The 26,003-nt window shown below is 47.5% G+C and overlaps 2 protein-coding genes across 2 annotated transcripts in view; one reads left to right on the forward strand and one right to left on the reverse strand.

Moving 5' to 3' along the window:
- Positions 1-12,125, reverse strand: part of LOC144169667 (uncharacterized) — a 104,800-nt gene extending 92,675 nt beyond the window's left edge. The window contains exon 1 of the mRNA XM_077698938.1: positions 11,882-12,125. Coding sequence (XP_077555064.1) covers positions 11,882-11,937 — 56 coding nt within the window. The 5' untranslated portion in view covers positions 11,938-12,125. The remainder of the gene's footprint in view (positions 1-11,881) is intronic.
- A 3,176-nt stretch (positions 12,126-15,301) lies between these two features.
- On the forward strand, positions 15,302-24,793 carry LOC144168447 (endothelin-converting enzyme 2-like). Its single transcript, XM_077697432.1, has 2 exons — positions 15,302-17,251; positions 24,620-24,793. Exons 1-2 carry the CDS (start codon positions 15,302-15,304, stop codon positions 24,791-24,793), a joined length of 2,124 nt encoding a protein of 707 aa, XP_077553558.1.
- The last annotated feature ends 1,210 nt before the right edge of the window (positions 24,794-26,003 follow it).

Raw genomic sequence — 26,003 nt, forward strand, 5'->3', positions numbered from 1 at the left:
GACAGCTTATTTCGCTTCCGCAGTGGGCGATTACTTTAAATTTTGATTGCCTCGACCCTCGCATACAAATAAACGGGTTTTCGAAAATAAACAGCGTAATTATTTACGAAATCGCCAGTCATAAACGTGTAGTAGCGCCTATTTCGCGATAACAAGTCCAACGGTGGCTTCTTGGTGTTCTGCCCACGCAGTGTGGCGCAATGTCCATTCATTCTAGCACACTCGCGCTAATTCGAACTCCGCTTAATTCGAACAATTTCATGGTCCCCTTCGAGTTCGAATTAACGAGCTTTTACTGTACTAGAAGCAAATTATAATGAATAATAGAAATGACACAAACTGAAAATACAAAACACTCAGTACTGTACTTATCTTTTGAGCGCAGTGACGCGTTGAAGGGAATGAAAGAGCAGTGCAATGATGTAGCTGTTTTAAAAACTAAGTCAAACGGGTGGCCTACGAATATGTGAACCACGAATTGGTGAAATTAGAGAAGCAAGTTAACAACCGGAGGAGTACAATAGAAGACAAAACATGAGGTACACGGTGTGCCATTAACTGGCTGTGAAGATTTTATGAGCACAATAAACGACTTTGGCCGCGGTTTTCAAATTTTAGTAATTATAACTGAGGAAAATAGGAAAGTTCTTAAGAGGCGGCTGCCACAGCCGAATAAGATTCTAGCCCTGCCCTTCCGTTTTTCGTCATGCATTATGCGAGATGAATGAATAAAACCAAAAGGATATCTACGGGCAACTAAATCTGATGCAGACTTGCTTGGCATCCTCACTGTGCTGCTCAAAAGGGATGATGGGGAAAGCTACGCAGCAGAGGAATACTATAATGCGCTCAGCAAGTTCATGGAAAACAGATCGCTCGAAAGGCAGACGGTCAGAGTTCCATACTGATCGTATGCAAAGCTGACCCTGATAATATATGCTCGCGGTCAAAGTGTCCACTAAATTTTTTTCCCGTTTTCGCTAGAAAAAAAATCTACAACAAAATTATACGATGCTGAAACATCTATTTGCCTTATGAAAACTTGGCGCAGCTTGCACTAATGGTGCAAGGCTGGAGAAACAGCAGAGCTGGGGGTCCACCCACATGACAACGGATCCTGCAGGAGGGAGGGAGCGGGCGGAACCCAGCAGCCCGAAGCTGCTTTGGACGACACTGTAAAGCAAAGACCATTAAAGTATGGACAGTGTTTCATTCAGTAGAAATCGTCGTCATCTTTTTCGTCGTCCCCTTCCAACGCCACACCCGCGTAGGGCAAATTCTCTGGGTAGACGTCCACTTCTCCGTCAGCTGGTCCGGTGGCCGTATCCACGTGGGGCTCAGTGCGAAGGGATGGCTTGACAGATTCGTCGTCATCGTCTTTTGCGCGGCGTACCAGTAGCGAGCCGGTCACTACATGAAGATGACGACGAAGACGGGAGCTCCTCACGCGGCGCAAGCCCGTAAGCCCACGCGCAAGCCTGGACGACGCCGGGCGCGGTCGCCGCGAGGTACGCGCTCACGTGCGCTCGGGGTTTTCTGTTCTCGCCGGACGGATTTGTGTCTGCCTAAACAGCCCTGCGGTTAAAAATAACATGTTAAGGATCCCGCGTCAACATTTGAAGCCTGAAATCGAAAATGACTCTACAAAGTTTTATTATCACGTGCGTGCAGCTTTCTCGTGCCCTGGAACATAGGTGGAAGGTCAATTTAAATAATAAAAAAAAAAATAAAGCAACAAGTGGAGTCAGATACCGGATATTTCTAAATATTATCGGTGCATTGTTATTCGATGTGTTCAATCAATGGTTATACCAGTTTGTCGTCTCCAATCAACAAATATTATGAAATTCTTGCGTTTCCTTGGAGTGTGCACTACCTTTTAATGTGCATTAAACTTTATTCTCAAAAGCAAAAACGCCAGTGTGTACGAGATTTCGGCGCAAGTTAAAGATCCCCAGGTGTTCAAAATTAATCCGGAGCCCTCAATTACGGCGCGCCTCATCACCTGCATTGCGTCGGCGCGTTAAAGCCTACAATCAATCAATCCATTTTATGCTTGTCAGCGCGCTGACACTACTGACACGTCTGCGTGTACCTCACAACACCAGCATTTTCAAGATGCTTTGGAATCATTTCCTTGGCGGAATCGAATTCTTAGCCAACGATAATAACTCCAGAAAGCGAAACAGTTGTTTATTAATGCGCCACCAACTGCGAATCAAGTAATGTTCATTCGAGAATATTTTAGTTGTTCACCAAAGCGACCGTCTGCCAATTTCTCACTAAGAACCTGTTAGGCTTGTTGGTAATTCATGTCAAATATTTACGCACTGCCTATTCTGTGGACCAGACCACGGAATAATGCTCAGCTTTATTTTGTGGTACAGAACACAGGGCAATGTTCTATTTTGAGCTGTGGTACAGTCTTGTGTTTTGGCACTAACGCCCTGGGGGGAGAGCGAGAAAACATTTTATTGAGCTCAAATGTGAGAGTGGAACCCTAGTCCGGGAATCCATGCGTTGCCCTCGCCGTCTTGGCCCGTGTCACCAGGAGAGTCTGGTCCTCCGGTTGACAGCTGGTCAACAGTGTCTCCCACAGCTCGGGAAAGGAACAGGTGGAGAGGGGTGGTAGGGCTGGGTTGCAGTCCCAGCAGTTATGTAGATTGCTTTTTCCACAAGTAATTTTTTTTTGCTGTAACTTGTTCTCTTAAGTCAATACTACTTTATATTTATGTAAATAAGTGTGGATTGGTGTATTTTAGGTTGATTTAGACGAATAAGTATCAACTGTACCGTTGTAAGTGCCACAGAATAAACCTGAACATTACCGTATGGTCTGATCCAGAGAATAATGGTGCACGTCATCCTGTGTTCATAATCATCATAATCCACTGGTCCACAGAATAGGCACTGCCAAATATTTACAGCGGAGCGCACGTTATGACCATAGGGAGAACGACACACTACAGTCCTTGTGGTAGAAGTGAAGGACAGGTGTAGCTTTTACGCGTAAATCCAAAACCACAAAAAAAACCCGGTTCGTGGCACGAATTCCCTAAAAAAAATAAACAAAAGATAAGTCCATCCCCCTAAAAAACGCCGAAATGTTATCTAACATACGCGCATAATAAATAGTTTAAATGATGATGTCCGCAGAACAGTCTACAGTATTACAAACCAAATTTATCGTCTGTCACTACGGGAACTCAAGTAATTTTGAACCTGGCGAGGACTGCCATAGCCAACCTTTCGAATTCACTACCATTTACAGTCTTATTTGATGGTCTAGGTTATAGTAATAAATTCTTGCTGAGCAATAACTCGAACACATTATTACGTCGCGTGTAAAAAAAAATGTTACATATGAAATGCCGCTAAAAGTGAGTAACTTTCTCTTTAAAGTCACAGGTCACATGTTTCGTATGCTGAGAAATAAATAATGTATGCGGGCATGTCTTTCGAGCGTTTCTTTTTTAGTTGTTTGCGACGGTGAAAAGAATGTCACAAAGGGCCCAGAGCAAGCCGGAGCCCGATTTTCAATTATACTCTATCGTAGCCACTTTCCTCAGCATCTGTTCTCACTGGCGTTTTTTTCCTCGCAAACATTGAAACCCGATTAGAGAGCCGTCTTTTTTTTTTTTTGACGCTATCAATAGGTAGGGCAGTGACAAGGTAAACTTGGTCATCAAGCCTCATATTATTATGCGCGTGTCTTGATGATGCCAGCGAATTTTTCCAAAAAGCTGCTGCCGCCAGAAGCAGGGGTAAAAAATACACTTGCAATTTCTGGACGGAGGTGTGTGCATTCTCGTTTCTACTCGATTGCGCTAATAAGGTATGATTTAACCAGTAGGTGTTGCATATAAATGCGCTATCGGCAAGTAGATACGGTGCGCTCTCGCGTTCGCCCATATGCATGCATTTTTTATCTCGCTTGTACGCAAGGCGAAACGTTTCAACGAGATCGAAGCAGATGCAAAGCTACGGCCTCGATGAAGAATACGAGTTTATGATGTTTGCTAGCTGAGGTTTGTGATTTTAACAAGCACACAGCGAGCAAAAGTTTCCGCACACGTTTATTCTACATTTACGTGCCCCGGCCTGAGCTCTGGCTTCGGAAAAACGCTTAAGCAAGCACCGCCAACTCGTGTTCCACCAATTGAGATTCTTGACGTCATAAAATGGAGTGCGGCCGAAGAGTATGGGGCGGTAATACTTGTTTTCGTCCTTTTGGCCTTTTCTGCGTTAATAATTAAGCGACTGCTGCTGCTGCTGCGACCGGTATATTTGTATTCATGACCCTCTAATCTACCGATATGGGCCACTGAAAAGTTTAGCTGTCAATTTCTTCGCTTGGTAACTTTGAAAACGACCACGGACATGACCAATGCGCCACGGAAATGGCGCGGCTTGTGCCACTGCGCCCGCACGCCTAATAAAATAAAACCCCGGCGTGCGCCGTCTGCTCCGTTTCAACCCGATTCTCAACGGTGGTGTCAACAGAGGTGCTATTAATCGCACTCACATTAGACTCGAGGCATTACTTTGCGCTCGGTGGGGTAGAGTTTAGAACGTCGAACACAAATCATGTGCTTAGCACGGACAAGTACCGCCATCCCGCGGAGCCCGACGTAACCAGTGACGGCGCACTGACATGGTTGCCTGCATGCAATGTGCCTCTCCAGCGAATACAAGATATAAGGCGATCGCGTAGTTTTGCAGCGTCTAATAACACTTCTTTTCTTCACATCACACAATTAATCATATTGTCACGTGCTAAACTGGGGGATCCAAACTGTGGGACGACAGCGTTATGTAGGATGAACAAGCTAATCCCCCGCCTGGGTACGTGCCGTGCGATGTGACACAGCAGAGAACGACGAAGGAGCGCGTTAGCTAGCGGCTCGTGTGCTCTGTTCTTGGTCGCCATATTGCTTGCCACCAACCGGTGCTCTCTGTATGTTTCCCCTGACCAATTAGGCACCTCGCCTAATAAATACTTTTGCCCCTGCATCTTCGCCAAGACAACTTCCCTGCGCCCTGTTTGACAGGACGCCGGTTGGTGGCAAGCAATATGGCGACCAAGAACAGAGCACACGAGCCGCTAGCTAACGCGCTCCTTCGTCGCCCTCTGCTGTGTCACATCGCACGGCACGTACCCAGGCGGGGGATTAGCATGTTCATCCTACATAACGCTGTCGTCCCACAGTTTGGATCCCCCAGTTTAGCACGTGACAATATCACAATATCACTTAATATCACTTAATCACAATATAATCGTTTTCACAATCTGCGTCTAGGGAAATATTCCCTGACTTCTTCGCCGATCCTCAGATTGACTGTCTCTGAGGTTATTCATCATTATCATCATCACCATCAGGACAGGTAGGCTAGCGTGCCGACGAAGAGGACGCAGTTGATCGCGCGTTCATCGCGAGCACGAGCGACACGGAAGAAGCAAGCATGTCACCGGCCGAGGAGCCCACGAAGAAAGCCCCGAACTCAAGCGCCGAAGCTTTCCCCGCCGGTACCGATGGCAGCAGGCGCATGTCAAGGAAAGAAAACACGCACAGGACCGCCTCAATCGACAAAGCGCACACGCGCAAAAAGAGATCTCGTAGGAGCAGCGACGCGTCGGCGGCCACTGCTGGCCGTCACGAGGAACTCAGTGCTGCCACGCCATCCAAGACGCCATCCAAGTGGTTATCAAAGACTTCCTCGACGAGCTCCTCCAGGTCGTCTCGGCCGGAAAAAGACATCACCGAAAAACCAGCTGCTGCCACTGCAGGAGTGCCCGACCTGTCACCGCAACCGGGGCCGCCTCAGGGCATGAAACAGCCTCTGGTCCGTTCTTCACACCGGGCCAAGGCTGAACCCCGCTCAACGAAGTCCCCTGCTGGGCGAGCGTCCGAGGCGCCGACACCGCTACCGGATAGGAAGGCATCAGTGGCCCGATTGCTACTGGTAAATGCGGAGTCCAGAGAAGCGATGCCGCCACCAGAGGCCAGTACGGGGCTGTCCCATCCGGAGCCGCCGTCCAGCACCTCGATTGTTCAGGCGCTTCCCGGGGCTGAGCCAACCTCAGCGGAACCTGCTGCGCCCGCTAGAGGCCCACTCGTGCCGCACAAAGTTCCAACTGCGAATGATCCGTCGTCCGTGACTCCCTCGCGAACTGAACAGGCCCTTCCGCCTGTTGCTCCTGCCTTGTTGACGCCATCCGTCATGCCAACGCCCAAGGACCAGGCTCCGGCCTCAGCGCCGACAAAGACGCAGCAAAATTCGCAAACAGACAAGCTTGAGCAGACGGTGAGCAGTGGAATCATCAAATCACGCTCCGTTTCTATGCTGAAGTGCGCAATCCTCCACACGTTGCGTGGTACGACTAACACCCCCGCGAATAATTTTAGCAGTGAATTCATATCTATAGGCCGCAAGATAATCTAAAAGTGAAAGCCATCCTATGCGCACTTCATCGCGCCCGCTATGTGCATGTAAATGGCTGCGTGCGCGGCCCAGCGATAAACCCACATTCTCGTGAGCCTTAGTCGGGTGGTCAAGGTCGCGCAGCAGTGGTATTTAAAAAAAAGTCGTTAAGCGCTTACCAGAAAAATCCAGAAACTCACGAGTGGCGATTGTCAGGTACTGCGTATCGGCATTCTTTCCAGGGTCTCATCATCTTTTTCTTCTTCAATCATCATCATCAGTATATTCAGGTCCACTGCAGGACGAAGGCCCCTCCCATTGACTTCCAACCGCTCCTGTCCTGCGCTGTTCGAGTCTTCAATCATCATCATCAGTATAGTCAGGTCCACTGCAGGACGAAGGCTCCTCCCATTGACTTCCAACCGCTCCTGTCCTGCGCTGTTCGAGTCTTCAATCATCATCATCAGCATAGTCAGGTCCACTGCAGGACGAAGGCCCCTCCCATTGACTTCCAACCGCTCCTGTCCTGCGCTGTTCGAGTCCGCAGTTTACCCCTGAATTTCTCTATTTCATCCCTCCATCGGCCTGACCCATCTCTTGGTATCCACTCTGTTAATTGTCAACTGGTTGTCGGTTTGTCTCACTACAGGGCCAGCCCAAGTCGATTTTTTTGTTTATTTGAAGTATGATATCTTCTACTCTAGTTTGTTCCCTGATCTAGGTAGCAGGTTTCTTGTCCCTGAGTGCTATACCTACCATTATTCGTTCCATGGCCCGTTGAGCCGGCCTGAGTTTGCTTTCTAGTTGTTTAATAAGGCGCCGAGTTCCAGCTCTGTATGTCATCACCGGCAGTGTGCACGGATTGTAGGTTTTTTGTTTCTTTTTAGAGAGAGAGGTAGCTTAGTTTTCATTATTTTGGAGTGTTTGCCGAGTGCTCCCCAGTCCATACCTATTCTGCGCCGGATTTCTCTCTCGTGGTTGGGGTCCGCACTAACCATCTGTCTGAGGTACTTATATTCTTTTACTTCTTCTAGCGTTTCGTTTCCTAAGCTGAAGGCGACGTTCTTGGCATGCATATTCCTCATAACTTTACATTTGTTCATGTTTATTTTTATCGCCTGGGCCGTGCTTTCTGATTCTAGTGCCTCAAGCATTGTTTCCAGGTGTTCTTCAATATCACTCAGCAATACTCTGTCGTCTGCGAACCTCAAATTTTATTTATTTATTTTATTTTATTTCAAGTACCCTCAATCGCACAAGCATTGAAGAGGGGAGTGGGTTTTCGGAAAAAAAAAATACAAGTACGTAGCAAGTAACAAGGCGGCAAGAATGTAACAGACTACATATGCTGGTAGTAACAGACAAAAAAGTTCATAAGAAAATACGCTAGTGGTTCTTCTGGACGAATGGGAAGAAATATCCGCGTTCTAAAGAACAAACGGAAAACATTTGTAGGCTACAAAGCAAACTACACAAACTTTACACAGTACTACACAAGAAATGCGCAGAACATGCGCTCAAGAACAGTTATTCAAGAGAAATGAAAATAAGCAACAAGCAAATATGACAACAACATGAACAAAAAGAACGTCACGTGGAATCAATACACCCGAAAAAGGCGAACAACGATCGGCGAAAAAGATATGAATCGGCTATTGATGCAATGTCACCGGGAAGGTGGTTCCATTCGGTCGAGGTTTGCGGCAAGAAAGAATAAAAAAATGAGTGTGTGGCAAAAAATGTTCGCGACTTTGTAGGCGTGGTCGACACGTGAAGAGCGATAAGATGGCCTTGCAATTAGATCACTGGCTAAACACTGGTGGTGGTAAATTTTATTGAATAAGCAGAGACGGAAAACTTTTCTTCGTAATGATAACAGTGGTAGTTGCAGAGTTAACTTCATTTGTGTTGCGCTAGCAGTTCTGTTGTAGTTTGAAAGAATGAAACGGGCGGCGTTATTCTGAACAAGTTCAAGGGTGTATTGCAAAGAAGTTTGATTCAGATCCCAGATTGAGGCGGCATATTCTAATTTTGGTCTTACAATAGTTTTGTAGAATAACAGCTTTAAAGCAACCGGTGCTTTGCGGAAATTTCGACGGAGGTAGCCTAATGTGCGGTTGGCATTACTGGTTATGTATTCAATGTGGGCTTTCCATGAAAGAGTTGAAGTTATAATTACACCCAAATAGCGATAAGATGAGACGGCTTCCAACTGGGTGCCACCGAGATTGTAAACTGAAGGTGGTTCATTTTGGCGAGAAAACCGCATTAGTTTGCATTTGTCAGGATTTAGTTTCATTTTCCATGTTTTGCACCACCGCAAGATACCATCTAGATCCGACTGTAGCAAAAGCTGGTCAGTATCATTCTTTATTTCTCTATACAGGACGCAGTCGTCAGCATAGAGATGGATACAAGATGAAACGCACTTCGGCAGGTCATTAATATATATTAAAAACAGTAATGGACCCAAAACAGAGCCTTGTGGCACGCCTGAGGTTACAGAAATCAAAGAGGAATCGTAGTTGTTTAGGGTAACATATTGAAAGCGGTCAGTGAGGAAATATTCCAGCCAGGTTAATAATTTTGGATCTATTTTCATAGTGGAAAGTTTCAACAAAAGTAAACGATGATCAACTTTATCAAAGGCTTTCGAGAAATCTAGAAAAACGCAGTCTACTCTGGATCTTTTGTCTAGTATGGTATGTATATTGTGAGTAAAGAGCAGCAACTGCGTTTCGTATGAATATGAACGCCGGAAGCCATGTTGAGATGAGACAAAAAACGAATTGGATTCGAGAAAACTGAAAAGTTGGGTATACAATACGTGCTCCATAAGTTTGCAAGGTATGCTTGTTAACGAAATGGGGCGGTAGTTAAATGGAGAATGTTTGTCACCTGATTTCAACAGAGGGACCACCTTCCCGATTTTCCAATGCGTCGGAAGCGAACCTGATTCTAATGACTGCTGAAAAATATTTGCTAAGAAGATAGATGAATACATTTTAGTTTGTTTTAGGAATTTTGAGGTAATGTTATCTGGCCCGCAGGACGATGACAACTTTATGGAATCAATCAGCTTCACTATTCCGGCCGGATCAATGAGGATAGGAAGCATTGGAATAAAGTCAGCCTGTGGAAAGCAGAGGCATTCATTTGTGGAACATACGGGCGAAAAGAAATTTGAAAAGACATTGTTCAGCACTGACGGGCATTCGGCAAGAGGTATGGGTTGACCCGATTCATCGTTAAAATAAATTGAGCTGTCTTCCTTTGCATTTACTATGTTCCAAAACTTCTTTGGATCCCGTGCCAACAAACTGGGCAGGGTATTATAAAAAAAATGTTTTTTACAGTCAGAAACGGCTTTCAAATAATCTTCTTCGACGGCCTGATAAGCAGTCCAGCTATCGTTCGTGTCGCGCTTTTTCGCGGTGCGGAAAAGGCGTTTCTTTTTATTGTTTAGTCTCTTGAGATTATTATTGTACCAGGGCGTGTGAGCACGGGATCGAATACGTCTAGTTGGAATATAGGCGTTTGTTAGCTCATCCACATATGCGCAAAACAATTCCCAGTTTTCTTGTACAGTGCGCTGATCAAAATCTGTTAGAAAAGGCTCCAAGTAAGCGCATAATTTTTCGTTTATAGCATCAAAGTCAGCGTTTTTGTAGTCCCGGATTAGTTTCACAGCGCAGGGGTTGCGTGGAGGAGAAACGTTCATTGTAAAGTGCAACAGAGAGTGGTCGCTTAGGCCGGGATGGTGCGTGATGCCGGATAGAAGATCTGGGTGTGTAGTTAGAATTAAATCTAAAGTGTTGGAAGATTGAGCAGTAGATCTGGTTGGTTTTGACACAAGCTGCGTTAAGTTAAAACAGATACATAATTCTACAAAACCTTGCGACTGCGAAGAAAAAGGCTCAAGGGTCGGACCATTGGAAGACCAGACAATGTTCGGGAAATTAAAATCGCCAAGCAAGAGAATCGGCAGGGAAGGGTAACGGCACACAACCGTGTTAAGAACATCATGTAGATTATCGATAAATGTCGGTGCCGCGTCAGGCGGGCGGTAACAGGCACCCAGTATTAACTTTGTACATTTGAGGGTAATGCACACCCATACTGTTTCTAACTGCGAGGCCACATTAATACGAAACTACGGTATGTTACGAGATACAGCTACCAGTGTTCCGCCCCCGTGTCTGCCTTCTCTGTCGCATCGATATACCTCATAAGTTTTATCGCCCATGAAAATTTCGCTACTGCGCACTTTTGCGGTTAGCCAAGTCTCAACTAATGCAACTACGTCAGCATCACAGGAATTTGTAATAGAGCAGAGTTCATCGCGTTTGTTCATTACACTTCTGATGTTAGAAAAAATAAACGATACCGATCGGGAAAGAGAATCGCGTACATCACTACCCCTCGCTAATTGTTAGGTGGTGGGACTTGACGGATTGGATGAAAGAGGAGGGTGACTGGAACGTGCACGAGTATTAGAAGAAGGCCCTTGGTAGCCTTTTTTACCACTATCAGGACCACGTGGAGCGATTTCGTGAACCATGTCGACTGAACGGTCATAGGTAAATGTTTTTTTGTTCACAACTAGCTTGTCATGTCTAAGTTTGAAAGCTGGTGAATTAGGAAGCGCTTTGCCGAATTCCACCAACTTCTTACGCGCGAGCCGAGTGGCCGGTGAAAAATCCTGGGAGACCGTTATGTCACAGTCTTTAAGATTAGAACGCTGTGCGAAGACTTTATCTTTAGTTTTGAAACTTAGAAATTTAACTATAATCGGTCGGCACTTTTGTTCTTGGTAGGGACCACCCAGACGATGCGCACGCTCAATGGCTTCGCAAGGCAGTCTGAAATCCATGTTTTGGTTTATTATATTAACAATTTTCTTTTCGGTTTCCTCCCACGACTCTGTTTCGTCAGAAACCCCATGAAAAATTTAATTTTCACGGCGAGAACGGTCTTCTAAATCATCTAACCGAGAATGGAGGTCAACGTTTTGCTCGGTAATTGCCGCAACGGATTCCTGGACCGTTTGCAAAACTGTTTCAATATTGTCGATGTCGGCAGATCTAGCCTCAATTTTTGACAACCTGTCATCAATAGCCACTATTTTTGAGGCAAGGGATTGCTGTGCGGTCTTAATTTCGTTGACGGCCTCTAAAAGATTATCCTGCCCTTGTGCGAGGACACCTGATTGTTGTTTTAGGTCGCGCAGGTGTTGAATAATTTCTTTACGCCAGTCTGAATCTGGGTCTGAAGTTTGTACTTCGGCAAGTTTCTTGTTGGGACCGGGGTTGCTTTCAACGTCACCGCAAGAAAGTAGTAGCAGGCCAAGAACATCAGAGCACTCTTTGATGACATCACACACAACACTTGGGCATGGGAGCAGCAATAAACTACGGTTGCTAGACCGCTTCGCATATAACGAGGTTGTGCTACAGACCTGAACAAGACGAAGGCAAGAGATGTCAGCCATGGGTACAGCAGTGCCGCTCCCATGCCCACTGAAGTGGCGCCGGACGAGGGGGCTTCTTATATCCTGTTGCGATGGTGCTGCTTCAAACGATGTGGCTCTTGATGAAACTTGATGAAAAGGACTGATGACCACGCATTCGGCATGCGCGCTCCGGTAGATACTGTCGCTGCTTTTGGCCTCCCCCAAGATAGCGAACGGCGAATCTGCAGCTACTGTGCTCCCGCGCAGGCAGGAAACAAGCCACGCCAGAACCTGAACAACACGAAGGCAAGAGATGTCAGCCATGGGTACAGCAGTGCCGCTCCCATGCCCACTCAAGTACTCAGAAATGGCTCAAGTACTCTCGGTTTATCCTTAACTCCTATGTTTTACCATTCAAGCTTTCTAAACACCCCCTCCAGACATACTGCGAATAGTTTATGGCGAGATTGTATCTCCCTGAACTACTCATTTTTGAGACCGGGAATTTATTGCTTTGCTTGTGGAGGGTTATCCTGCCCGTTCATTCCTTACGTATGTCTTCTTTCTACAAGACATATATAAGGAATGCACGGGCAGTCTTGTGTAGGTTTCCTTTGTTTCCTGGTCTTTTAGCGCTTCTAGCACGGCTGCGATGAGTACGGAATCAAACGCGTCTATAAATGCCGTGTAAAGGGGTTTAGTGTACTCTGCCGGTTTTTAACACGAAGGTGTTTTATTCCCGGATGCACGAAGATTTCACATACGTCATATCCGTCGCGGTTGAGTACCCTTTGCTAAACCCAGCCTGCTCTCTGGGTTGTTGGGAATCCAGGCTATCACCTATGCGGACTTTGGTACAAACAGCTTGTAAACAACTGAGAGTAGGCTGATGGGCCTCAGGTAATTTTTGAGGCACTTGGGATCTTCCTTCTTATGCATCAGAATAATGTTTGCGCTTTTCCAGGCTATTGACATTTTTTGAGTCTTCAAGCATTCCGAAAATAGTACAGCAAGCTTTTCCAGTGCAATATCTCCTCCCTCTTCAAAAGATCTACGGTTATGCCATCGTACCTTCAGTGATTCCTGTTTTCGTGCCTTTGAGAGCATTTCCTACTTCTCTAGCTACTGGTGGGACATCGCAAATTGAGCTTGTACTTTCAGTATTTTCCTCTGGTCTAACGTCGCTGGCACACAGCCTGGTGTAGAATTGTTAAGCTACCTTTATGAACTCACCCAAGTTGTGCGTAATGCTACCCTGCTCGTCTCTGAGTGCGTACATCCTGTCTTTGTCGATGGCTAGCTTTCTCGTAGTTGCTTTCAAGCTTCCCCCTATTTGCAGCCTTTCCTCAATCACTGCCATGTTATATGCACGAATGTCGTTTGTTTTACTCCTGTTAATCAGTTTCGGCAGCTTGGCTAATTCTATCTGATCCGCCGTACTTGACACTTTCATGTTCTTGCGTTTGACAATTAGTTCCTTGGTTTTCTTAGTTTTTCAGTTTCTTCATTACATGTTGCTTCGCTCACAGCTCCTGCTGGTTCAGTGATTGCCGATGTTAGGTTATCATTTAGCCTGTCTACACTGACCTCGTTCTGCTCGTTCAGAAGCGCGAATTTGTGTCGAAGAGTTATTTTAAAGTACTGCGTTCTGGCTCTGACTGTCTCCATGCGAGGTTTCTTACTTTTCACGAGTTCTCTTCTTTATCTTTCAAAATTCAGCCTTAGCTTGCATCTAACCATCCTATGATCGCTGCTCCGAATCTTTCTTAGCACCTCTAAGTCTTACACAATAACAGCTGGGTTGTCATTTAAAATGAAGTAAATTTCGTTTTTTGTTGTACCATCGGGGCCCCTTTCCCGTGTCAATTTAGTATTCCTTCGTTTGTAGAAGAATGTGTTCATGAACCTCAAGTTATTGCTCGCTGCAAATCCCACCATTGCATCTCCTCGACTGCTGCGATTGTCTATTCCGAAGTTTCCCACTGACATTTCTCCTATTTGCTTCTTACCGACATTCGCGTTAAAATCCTCCATCACAATCGTGAACTTCGTTGTTTCCTTGTTCATTTCTGATTCGACGTCCTCGTAGAAGCTGTTTACGGCTTCATCGTCACAGATGATTGTTGCCGCATAGACCTGTACTATCTTCACACTTGCGAATCTACGTAACTTTGCACCTGAGGCAATAGGCCAGAGCACTTCATTAAAAATGCGCATTATTAAAGAGCGCCTCAATATTAAAAGGCCCAATTAAGCCGACGCATACCTATGAAGTGCGTCGTGCCACGCGCGGTGGAGAGACGGACATGTATATTTCTGGGGAGAGTCGCCTAAGTGTTGCCAAATGCCATAGAATTGTGTGGCGTGCGTGAAACATCCAACCTTAGCTTATGTCTTACACAATCTGGTGTACTTGCCGAGTCTTCTATAACCGCCAGTTAACAATCGCCGTCGGCTACTTTTTAACCTCTCAATTCATTTTCTGGCGTGTTTTTCCAAACCTTTCTTTTTATTTTCTAATTGTACTCTCGTACTTTTCCTGCTAGCGCCAGGTCGAGATGCGCGTCTTATGTTGTAAGTCATGTTTGAACCTTCCGCGGAATTGTCACGTGATTCGGATGAGCCATGCAATGAAGAAGAGGACGAAGGACCATTGTAAGCACGCACGGCGCGCAGGGCTTTTGGGATTTCAAAGCAAAGCTTCACTACTTTCGTCCAGCGGTTTCGCGGCGGATGCGCAGGTACTTACTAACAGAACACTAATTAGTTACTTGTCCCAGAATAAACTAAATACTTGGTGGATTTTACTAACTGGCCATGCATAACCTAGTAAAAAGCCACGCGTGACAATGTGGATCGGCAGAGTGTGCAGCGCGACATAGACACATTCAACACGCACATATCACACTTAGGCAAAAACCAACGGAATGCACGAGGAAAGCAAGTATAACTCAGTTACCTCAGAAATGGACCTGCTCTTCTTGCTTTTATAGCCAGCATCGGAAAGACATTTGATAGAGTTCGTGGGCTTGTCGCAAAAATCAAATATTTTAGCGATAATTGTAGAATTATGCATTTTAATGTGAGCATATACAAGTCAGGATGCAGATTTGCAAAAACTTTTTAATCGTAATTTTGAGCGGGAAAAGTGCTGTAGTTATGACGTTCAATAATTCATATAATTTTGTACTATCAGTGAATGTTTGTATCAAACAAGCAGCAGTTACTAAGTGCACGGTCTAGACTATAGTAGCGGTTCCACACTTTGTGGAAGGACCTATACATACCGTTCTCGGGGGTAGTAAAGTTCGTAAGGGGTTGGTAAATACGGCCGCTACTACCCTTTTTCCGACCTTTTTTGTTAAGAGTAAACGACAGGCGTCCGTGTTTCACTAATCGTTCCCAAAATAAAAGTAACCCCTAACAATGCGCCGCGCTTGTTCCGAGCAGATTGCGTCCGGCCCATCGGGTTCTCAGAGTGGCTGGCGGCGGCGGTTGTCCTTCAGAAACTTCGTGTGGTGCTTCGCCGGCGTCACCACGTTTGCCTCCACCGTGCTCATCTTGCTGAGCCTGTACGCCAGAAGCAGGGTCGCCAAGACTGTGCCTTGCCGCACCGATGACTGCCGCTACCACGCCGCTCTCATAGTCTCGAGGCTGGACCGGACGCTGAACCCGTGCCGCGACTTCGCCGCTTTCGCCTGTTCTGCCTGGCAGAGCCAGAAGCCGCTGCCGTCGGAGCACTTCCCCGGCATGACACCCTCTGCGCAAGCCGACGTCCTGGTCCGGTGGCTCGGAGGCTTCGAATCTATGGCCGAAGAAGGGCAGCGGAGCCTGCCGATCGGCGACAGAGCGAGAGTCCTGCACGAAGCTTGCCTGTACAGAACACGATCAAACGTCAACGTCTTGGGCGCTCTTATGAAGTCACTGAGCATACCCTGGCCGTATCCTCCACCAGACCAGGTCAGTCCCCTGGGTGTTCTCCTTAATCTCGCTGCCAACTGGCAAACGCCCTTGTGGTTCAGCGTTCGTGTTCTTAACACCACAAACACCAAGGTCGTAACACTCGGTCCGGGCGACCACGTATTCCCTGCCTGGCGGCATCATTCCAAGCTCGCAGCATCAAACACATACGACGAGTACTGGCACACGTTCAGCCAAATTTTCATGAGCGGTACGTGCGAAGGCGAACGTACGACGCCACCACCGGCGAATGATACGGCTCGTGCCCGCCCGTCAGCCGAGATGCAAGCCTTCGTGCTCAGGGAGCTTGTGAACGCCACGGTGAGAGGCGCGCGTGGGGCAACTCACTTCAAGATTAGCGAATTGGGCAGGATGACCAAGAACATTTCGTCGTCCGAGTGGTTGTCCGAGCTCAACAATAGCCTGAAATCGTGGCGACCCATCAGCCCTTCTGACCAAGTGTTCGCGAGTGGCACCGACGTCGTAGCAGCCATTGACGCCATTTTCAGCCGGTACACCAGGACGGAAATATTGGACCACATTGGCTGGTATTTCGCCGACATCTACGGGCCGCTGGCCTGCGACAAGACGCTGTTCCCGAGAAAATTCGGCTCGGGAAATTTGACCAACGCTCTGGTCGCCCTCTGCGCCAGTCAAGTGGAAGACGCATACCAGACGCTCGTCGCAGCGCTGTTCACAGCTCCGCGTTTCGGTCCTGACGCCCGCGCCGCCGTCAACGCAGAGCTGCGTCACATCGTGAACACCGCTCGAAACATGACCGAGGGGGCCTCGTGGATGAGCTACGACACGAAGTCACTGCTGCGCGACAAAATCGACAGCGGCAGCGTCGACTTGTGGCCACCGGATGAGCTGCTCGATGAACACGGTCTCTCCAAGATGTACGGCGATCTCCCGACCAACATGTCCTCGTTCATGCCACACTGGGAAGCGGCCCGGAAGCTTGTACCTGCGCTTAAAAACCCTGCAGGCAGCTACTACAAGGCCTTGAGCCTGCCTAAGGGCCACCGGCTGCCGTACTTCGACTACGACTACGTCTCGAACAAGGTGCGCATACCTCTAGCGGCGTTGAAGAAGCCGTTTTACTACGCGGCTGGGACAGCGTCCATGTTCTACGGAGGCTTTGGCTTCTTCTTCACCCAGCAGCTCGTCAGAGCACTCGACAATATCGGGGTGATGGTTGACCCGTCAGGCAAGATCTGGGACGAGCCACGGCTATCGGCCGCGGAAGCTACCGCCATCGGAAACCGATCGGCGTGTCTGGCGCCCGAGCACGACACCATCTTTCCGGAGATTCCGGCCCTTGAAGTCGCCTACGCGGCTCTCAAGAGGTCCCTGGCCTCTCTGAAACCAAACCTGAGAAACCTTCAAGCAGCACCGGGCTTCTCGGAAGATCAGGTAAAATGTTGCACGGGAAGCTGCTACTGCGACTAGCCTCTTCCCATCTCGGGCAAACAGCCCCGTCTGTATACACTTAGAAACCCTACAAAAATCAAAACTTCAACCCCGATGTTCCCCCTGACACCACATCTACAACACTGAAACAAAAAGTTTGAACTGCGTGTATTTAACGTACATGATAGAAACTTGCCCGGGCAACCTTACGTCGACCCTTACAGCCACTGCAAATACAAATTCAGTGCCGCATTTAAGTATTAAAGAAAACCGGTAAAATATACGTTTAATTGGGAATACCTCCCACGAGCACTTAACCCTGTATTAACCCACACGCGTGTAACTGTACTTTGACAGCACCCATTACATGGTCACGATACTCTGACAACTGAAACTTGGGGCCCCGCCGTGTTCTTTTATGCCTCGCATTTATCAAATTTGGCCGCCTAAACGCACCCCACGTGCGCCTTTTTTACGTCGTACTAAGTGACAAGACTCGCAAAACTAAGTGAACGTGCTGTTAGGCTGAGCGTACCTCCTCAATTACTCCAAACCATCTTTATTTTTTGAAAGAATGCGCATAGAATTAACCTAAAAAAATTCATTCATTCATTCATTCATTCATTCATTCATTCATTCATTCATTCATTGATTCATTCATTGATTCATCCATGAATTTTTTTTAATGAAGGAACACCGCAGATGTCAACTTAGGTACTGATTTTCCACCTTATATTTGCGTAATGTCTTGTTTTTCTTCAACAAAGTTGACAAGTATGAACATATAAACCGGGCTTAGACGTTTACGTGTGGCTGTGAGTATATAAGACTATTGCGCAATATGAGCTTTACTTTGGCCGGGTGGCTGAATCGAGTCACAGACAGACAGGCATACAGACAGACAGACATACAGACAGACCAAAATTTCTGGGTTTAAGTAGCCGAAGAAAGACTATCGTCGTTAAAAATCGGAGGCAGCGTTCTGCTCTTGAAATAGCCTAACAGACGACGGCCGCCGCAGACAGTGCTTAGTGCGCACGCGGCTACTCTCGCCGAGTTTGCCGTGTCGCCCCGTTATGCGGCGCGGGTCACCAGAATCCTCGACGCTCCCGTGATATTGATAAAAAATTGAGCGGGTGTACACAGTTTTTTTTTTTGTTTGAAGTTTGTGGCAACATTCAGTGCACATGGAACAAGTCTCGCTGCGCCGTCTTCACGCGCATTGTGAGCAGTCTGCAACTTTTTTGACTTCTTAAAAGGGACATACACACAACATGCAAGTTTGGTTCATTCGAAAGATTACCTGGTTGGAATAACACTGACACCCCTTTTAACGCAAACTTCGCTCTCTGTTTTCTATATAAATAGGAAAAAAGAGAATTGCCATACGACCCATTAGCTTATTTCCAGTGGTAGAACCTATAACTTGCTATGGGCAGCTGTACGATTGCCTGCGGCCGGCAAAATCCAATGAAAATAGAACGAGCTTTTTGCGCTTGCATTTAATGAATATTCTTGTTATAGCAGTAAGAATGGTGGGGTAACAAGTGAAAGTTACGAACGCACACGTCAACATAGAAGCACCAGCGCGTACTGCGCGCACTATGCCGGTTATAGCTGCACAGCCGTCCGGCACTTTGAGCTTGCCCTAGCCAACTGGCATAAGCGACATTGTCTTGTGTGACTGCCGAGCATACCCAATGCTTCCCGAAACGAGTATTATCAACCGTAACAAACATTACCCAGGCACGAATTTGGTCAAAAACAAAGCGAGGGTGGGAAGTGGTTCAGAGCGGTATGGTGGCGCCATTTATGAGGACAGGCAGCAAACGAGGCATTACAGAATCCTGCGTTCGCTGCAGTTATAGTCCGCATACTTACGTTTGCTTCAGTACTTGCCCTGGATACGTCATCGCAGATGTCACAAACACACGATTCCACGGGAGTATCAAAATTATGGCTTAAATCTTTTAATTTCTCAGTGAATAAAACATCGTTCGGGGCCAGATGACTGCGATGGCAGCCATCCGGCCCTTCGGATGGAGGGCCGGATGGCTGCGATGGCTATTGAACTTGTCAGAATCTCGTCATCTTAACGAGCTTGACTGGGTGAAAAGGATTTCTTTCGACAAGAAAGGGTTTTTGCGAGGTTGTCTTCATAGTACTTTCTTTTTTTTTTTTGTCTGCACAGCCCCTTTAAAGGGACACTGAAGACAAAACCAAAGTTGCTTTAAACAGAAAGATTGAAATCCCCACAAAACAAATATACCAGTATCTGGGGCAGTGCCTTCAGAATAATCTCGTAAATAATCACAAAATGAAGCTATTAGTCACCCAGCAGAGATTACGTAAGCGGCGACTAAGCGTATGTGCCAAGAGTCACGTGACGAACAACAGAACGCGGAGCGCGCACACAAGCTCCCAAATAAACACATGAAATCTTTCTTTTCACGTTAACGTAATAAACAATTATAAATCTACAGGTATAATTCAAGCCGTGCCGACATTCACAAGCTGCCAGGCCGCGACTCCGGTGGCAGTTGCGACGGTTATTGCAAGCTCGGCGTAGTCATATTCCTGTTATAATCTTGTTTGCACCATGGTGGCAAGTATAGCGCGTCGGCCTTTCACGGTTCCGCTCTTCTGTGGACAGTAATTTGTGGCTGATAAAACAATTTTTTTTTTTTGCCCCAAGTTTTGTCGTATTAGCCGAGTACGCGACCAGTGGCTCCTGCGGCCGCGATGGTTCGCTCGGTAGGTTTTAGTTTTCCTGCTAGACCAAACCGCCGTCTCACTCGCTTCCGGCCTCCCTTTACGTCAAGCGAAACGTCATGAAATGGCGCGAGGAATGAAATGCGTTTTTCAATTGGTAATTTATTGACAAAGACTCTTTCTCCGCCTAATATACGCTGATAGGGCTTCCGGGCAGTTGTACTTTTGTCTGAGCCCAACTTGCTAGTTACCTTTAGTTTCCCTTTAGGTCCGCTTTGCCCAGGCTACTTCATCCTTCGATAATCACTTAAAGGTGTTGTGCCACCAAATTTTAAGTCTGTAAAAAGCCTGCTGTAGGCTTCCTCTGCATGCAACGACCCTCAACACGAAGTGCTGGGTACAGCAAGCGCTTAATATATATTTTAATTCGCTTCTAAAAATTACCTAAATGCTCTTCTGGAAATCGGGACCCATCGCTAGCGCCACTAACCATGACGTCAGTGAATTGCCAGCGCAGCAAAGTTTGTGACGTCATACAACGCTAGCTACTCGAGCGACGTGAACGTGAACTCCAGTTACCACAGTTTGTTTGGTCGCTTGGTCGTATCGACACACTATACCGATACGACGGCGACGACGACGCGACGCCGACGAGTCGTTAAAACATCGGCCAACTGCCGAATTGCCAGACCGCGTTGTCACACCACGCCGACGGCGACACAAACACGTCGGCCGATGGAAAGTCGCCGTAGTGTGACTGACTCGCCGACCGAAGACGCGAACAAAACCGGTCGCCTGACTGGTCGCACGACGCGTCGTCAATCGACCCAGAAGCGAAAACTGCGCCCCGACAACATTCGTGCCGCAATGAACGCGGCTCTATTTTGTTAGTTTCTGGAGGGTAATAAACTCAGTAAGTTCCATGAAGCCCATACAACTCAACACTAGCGCTAATGCGATCCGTATTTTGGCGTTCGACGCTTCGGCCGTGCTCTTCGGCGACGCCGCTACCCCGGAATGCGTGTGCGATCGGCTCGCCTGTAGAAAATATAAGGTCAGTTTCGTGCAGAAGAACAGTTACGTAGGGTAATTTGGGTAATAAGAGATCAGTATCGGCAAAGGTTTTTAACGTAAAACGTAAAACCAAAGTACGGCAAGCACTATCCCTTCAGTGCAAAATCGCAGTCGCAGCCGGGCACACTTATTTTTGCGAGCGCTTTCGCAGAAGAGCAGAGTTGATGGCGATAAGCTGTCGCGGGGGCTTCGCGGAACCTTGCTGCGCAAGCGCTATTTAAAAAAATGTGAGTTTGCAAGCCAGGAATTCTGTAAACTAGCTAGTAAACACCGACGTACGACTCCAAGGATGGGCCTCCATCTAGTACACCGGCTATACGCCTCGAGCGCGGCCTGTAGGGGCGCCACTGAAATCCCCCTAGCGGCCCATTTCGAAAGCAGGCGCGGGAGTCGGCGTCTGGCTCCCAAGGGCCGCCGCTGCTTTTGCGGCACGTCCACGACTGAGATTTACCGTGTGCGGGTGTTTGAAATCCATGTTAATGTGAAGCAGTCACTCTGTTCGCAAATGAGGCGTGTTTACGAGAGTGTAAATGTTTCTGACGCGAACTTAGTGTGGTATATTCGGTCTGTATAAGCGCCAGGTATGTGTCACAGGCCAGCGGCGCGGAACCGGCGTGTGATGGAGCCGATTGTAGTTACTCTGACCTGAATTTACTAGCAGTGTCTCCATAACCACTGGTTCCTCAGCTGTTCATGCTACGGCTATACACAACGATTTAAATTGGTTTTGTGCGCTTACATAATCAGCGGGGCACTCATGCCTGACGGCACGCCAGTTACGTTTGCAAATATTATATTTCAGATATTGATCACCACCATTTACAAGGCTGTCTGTGTTAATTTCGGGAATATTCAACAAAAGTACAATGGACAATGCATAATTATACTCGGGGATCAGCACACGACAAAGTCGTCTTGTCGTGAGCTGAGCGCCCGCAAACATTCATCTGCTCCTCTGCGAGCAGCGCGGAGACTGGCTTAGAATTTAATCCGCGTCCGCGACTAATGCTTCTTCGAAATATCGCCATATGGCACAGGGAGCCAGCAGAATAAAGCATAAACTGAAATCAGAGGGCCTTATCACATACCACTCTCTTCCTACGACACCTTTCATCGCTTGTTGAACAGCGTATACCCTGTATACTTCCAAAAATGCGGCCGCCGTATGATCAGCTGTTCGTTGAAGTAGAAAAACAAAAGTAAAGTGAACGCAAGATTTGTGTGTGTGTGATTACTAAAACGTTCATTGCTTGATTCCGCTCCGCATTTGTACACAGCGTCCTCCTCCTCCCCCCCCCCCCCCCCCCCTTACCGACGTCTCGCGAAATAGCAGTGCATTTCGCGTATAGTTGGTCTAGTGAACCCTACCTGGCTTAAGTTTCGACGAATGTCTTTAGCATGTCAGAAGCTGCACTGTTTTTTTATTTCCGTTAGAGAATTATATATGTTTCTTAATTCCGCACTTGCACAGCATTTATTTTTCTGTGTTTTCATTAACTTGCCTTGGTGTGTGGGCACATATTTAACGACGCACTGCTAGGCTTGGAATATAGTTAACATTTTCGCATGGTTTATATGCTTATAAGAGGCATAAGTTGTTGTCCGGGATTGGGTAATCACATCCCCGAAACATATTTTTCTGCGACGTATATATTCGAAACGAAGCCGCATTCGTTGTCCACGCTGCAAAATGAAGCCAACCTCTCATTGTGCCAGTATCACGTCTAAACGAGGCGACAGTAGAATTCATTTGTGCCTGATGTTTTGGAGGTGACAGGGGTGATATGTTGCTACTCTAGTTGCTACCGTCGCCGACGCCCGGAAGAGCGGCGACGAAGCGCGCAGCACCGCGTCTCCGCGTAGCTCTTGCAGGCGATCGCGTACTCTACGAAGACACAGCTGCTTTTTAAGTGACCTCAACGTACTCTTTGCCTATAGACGTCACCATAACAAGTTTTTTTCAGGGCGCGGAAAGGCGAAAAGAAGCGAAACAGAACCTAAACAATGCACGCGGCCCTATCAGCCACGCAGCGCAAATCCCGTCAACGCCGCGGAGGAGCGGCGGCAGGCGGCGCAGCGATCGCGAAGCTCGAGGCGTATATCGCGGAGTGGAATCGTTTGTTCGCTGGCTCAGTGGTCTCGCGCGTTCCGCCCATCCGGTCAACGTTGCCGGTTCGATTCGCAACGGGGGCAGCTTTTTTTTTTTTTTTTTTTTTTTGAGCGTTTTTTTAGCATTTTTATGGTTTGCAAATCCATGGTTTTCATTTGTCTGCATCCGAGGATGCAGACAAAGAATCCGCGTCGGAGCTGTCGCGGCTTGACGTGACGAGTCGGCGTGTTTACTTCCGTGGTGAAGCACGTATGTGGGGGAGCAGACGCCGCAGTAAAGTCGCAACGTACCGCAGCGCCGCATGGTAGACACGCGTGGCAGAGCGTCCGCGCAACCATAGCCTCCTATATAACCTACTAAAGGAGGCTATGGCGCAACGCTGTGACGTCACTGCTTGAATCGGCGCCCAGAAACCGAAACCGAATCCTGTTCACATGAATCGTGCGATAATAAATTATTTACTCAGAATATGTGCATGTGAGAGCATGTATCATGCTTTCTAATGAAATATAAAACGTTTGCAACAAAGAATGCACAAGCAACAAATTTGGTGGCACAACACCTTTAAGCACCACTAGTACATTGAGGGTGCTTCTCATCCCGACCCTTGCTAGGCCGGTAACATACGAAAGAGGGCATTGCAGATGCATGGAGCGTAGCTCACGATATTACAAATGTAAAAACCGACGTGACGGTGCCCTTCTATGGCATTCCCTAAAACGCGTGCTAGAGTATACGCTGATAGCTTAAACCTATGATAACTTTAATAAAATACCACAGGAGACTCAATACCAATGCCAGGCTTCCCAATACGAGTGTACCGGAGATATAAATTGAAGTGTAATCCTCTTCTGGACAAATCCTACGCGCCGCTCTCTTACGAGTAAACGATCGAAACTCGTGACATCAATTGTGTAACGCCTGTGCTACATGGAAACTTTCAGTTGACAGATGAACGTCCAATAAACGATTGGTTCCAAAGCCTTTGGGAGGCCTTTCAAACGGCCACGACGAACAGGGGCGGTATTCTCGTGAATTGTCCGTTTTGTGTCCGTTTCAAAAGTGTCCGTTTTGAGCAAGCCCTGAATGGCTAAAAGTGAACACCCGGATGTGACGCCATGCAAGCACGGCGGAGCTATAAGCCGCGGTTTCTCGGAGCAGACGATTGGGAGCAGACGATTTTTCGTCACCTTGTTGTTGGTTCGCTATCGGAACAATGAACACATAAAAGATAGTTTAAAATAAGTTTAGTCGTTTAAAATGTGTTTACAAGAACAGTTGCGCAAAAGTCAACCCTAAGCCCGTCTACATCTGGAAGTACGTCAAAATAAAACGGAAGCAAGACGGACGTTTTCGAAACGGACAAACACGAGATTACTGCCCTATAGGTTTAACGTGTAGTGACATTTGCAGTCACATAATTTGTTAGAGTACTGACAACCCCATCTTTCCCTTTTTTTGCTGCCCTACGGCAGATGTTCTTCCTGACGCTGTGCTACCTGATGTGCTCCCGGCCGGCTCTCGGCGCGCTGCAGTTCGGTGACTGCAACAAAGCGGTCAGCAACTTTCCGCCCTTTGCCGACGCCTTCGGATGCCCACAAGACGCCCCCATGAGGGCCTCCGGCAGGAAGTGCCTCTTCTTCTCATGAACGATGCCTTCTCGCCGGACGAAGCCAAGCTGCCCCGTGCGAATACTCCAACGCACGGAGCTGTGCAGTTCATGTCGCTGTTTTAATTTGTACGGACAAGCGAGTTTCGGAGTTACCTGGCAATGTCGAGCTAGAGATCGCGCATTTATTTTTTACTGAGGGTGCTTTTTTTCGTTATTGTTGTCGTTTTTTGAGTCTCCGTTGCTCGTGAATTGTCTGGAGGCATCCTTGCAGAATTTGTAATTTTTATATTGCGATATTTTCTTTTCCGAATTTTGTTTTTTTTCTTTATGATTTTCTGCGGCTAGGTCCCGCTCTTTTGTGAACAACTTTATCCCGTGTATGCATCCTTTTGAATACATTTCAATATGCTAAACAGCTAGCTCATTTTTTGATTTGATGGCTCTATTAATTCCCGTCTGTGGTTGTTCATGGACAACACTATATGCCCAAAAAGATTCGGATGATTGGTACCTCCTGAGTTTGTACTCGAAGCTGTGTATCAGTTGTAAGCCACCCGTTGTTGACATGATTTATCTGTTTAGGAAAGCCCCTGCCATGAGGTAGCGCTATGTGCCGGTGGTTTGCTGTCTGTTGTATAAAAGCACATTGGAGAGAGAGAGAGAGAGAGAGAGAGAGAGAGAGGAGGAGAGAGAGAGGAGAGAGAGAGAGAGAGAGAGAGAGAGAGAGAGAGAGAGAGAGAGAGAGAGAGAGAGAGAGAGAGAGAGAGAGAGAGAGAGAGAGAGAGAGAGAGAGACTTTATTTATGGCCAGCAGGGAGTGGGAGGTCGGGCTGCGCAGAGCCTCCACATCCCACCCACGTTCACGACGTCTTCGGGACTAGGCCCCGCCGGCGTCGGCGTGAGCGGTGCGCGAAAGGTACTCGGGAGTTCGTCCCTTTCTCACCCGTCTGCGACTCGCTCCGCTTCTGCCTGGCGAGAGCAGCCTCGATCTGCTGGACGGCTAGAGTTTGTGCGTCCAGGTCCGTCGAATATACGGCACTCGTTATGGTGTCCGGCAGCCGGCCGTAGAGGTCGGCAGCTTCCACGGGGTGCACTGCACAGTCCCACAGGATATGGGCCAGAGTTGCGCGATGTTGCCCGCACACACTACACACGTCACTGGCGTACACGTCCGGGCACACGTGACGCGCGAGCGCCGGCGTGATCACTGTGTTTGCAGTTGGCGTAGGAAACTGTCTAGTGAGTTGG

The sequence above is a fragment of the Haemaphysalis longicornis genome, unplaced genomic scaffold, assembly GCF_048455015.1.
Source record: "Haemaphysalis longicornis isolate Haplotype H1 unplaced genomic scaffold, Haemaphysalis longicornis Haplotype H1 scaffold_2, whole genome shotgun sequence".
Lineage (NCBI taxonomy): Eukaryota > Metazoa > Arthropoda > Arachnida > Ixodida > Ixodidae > Haemaphysalis > Haemaphysalis longicornis.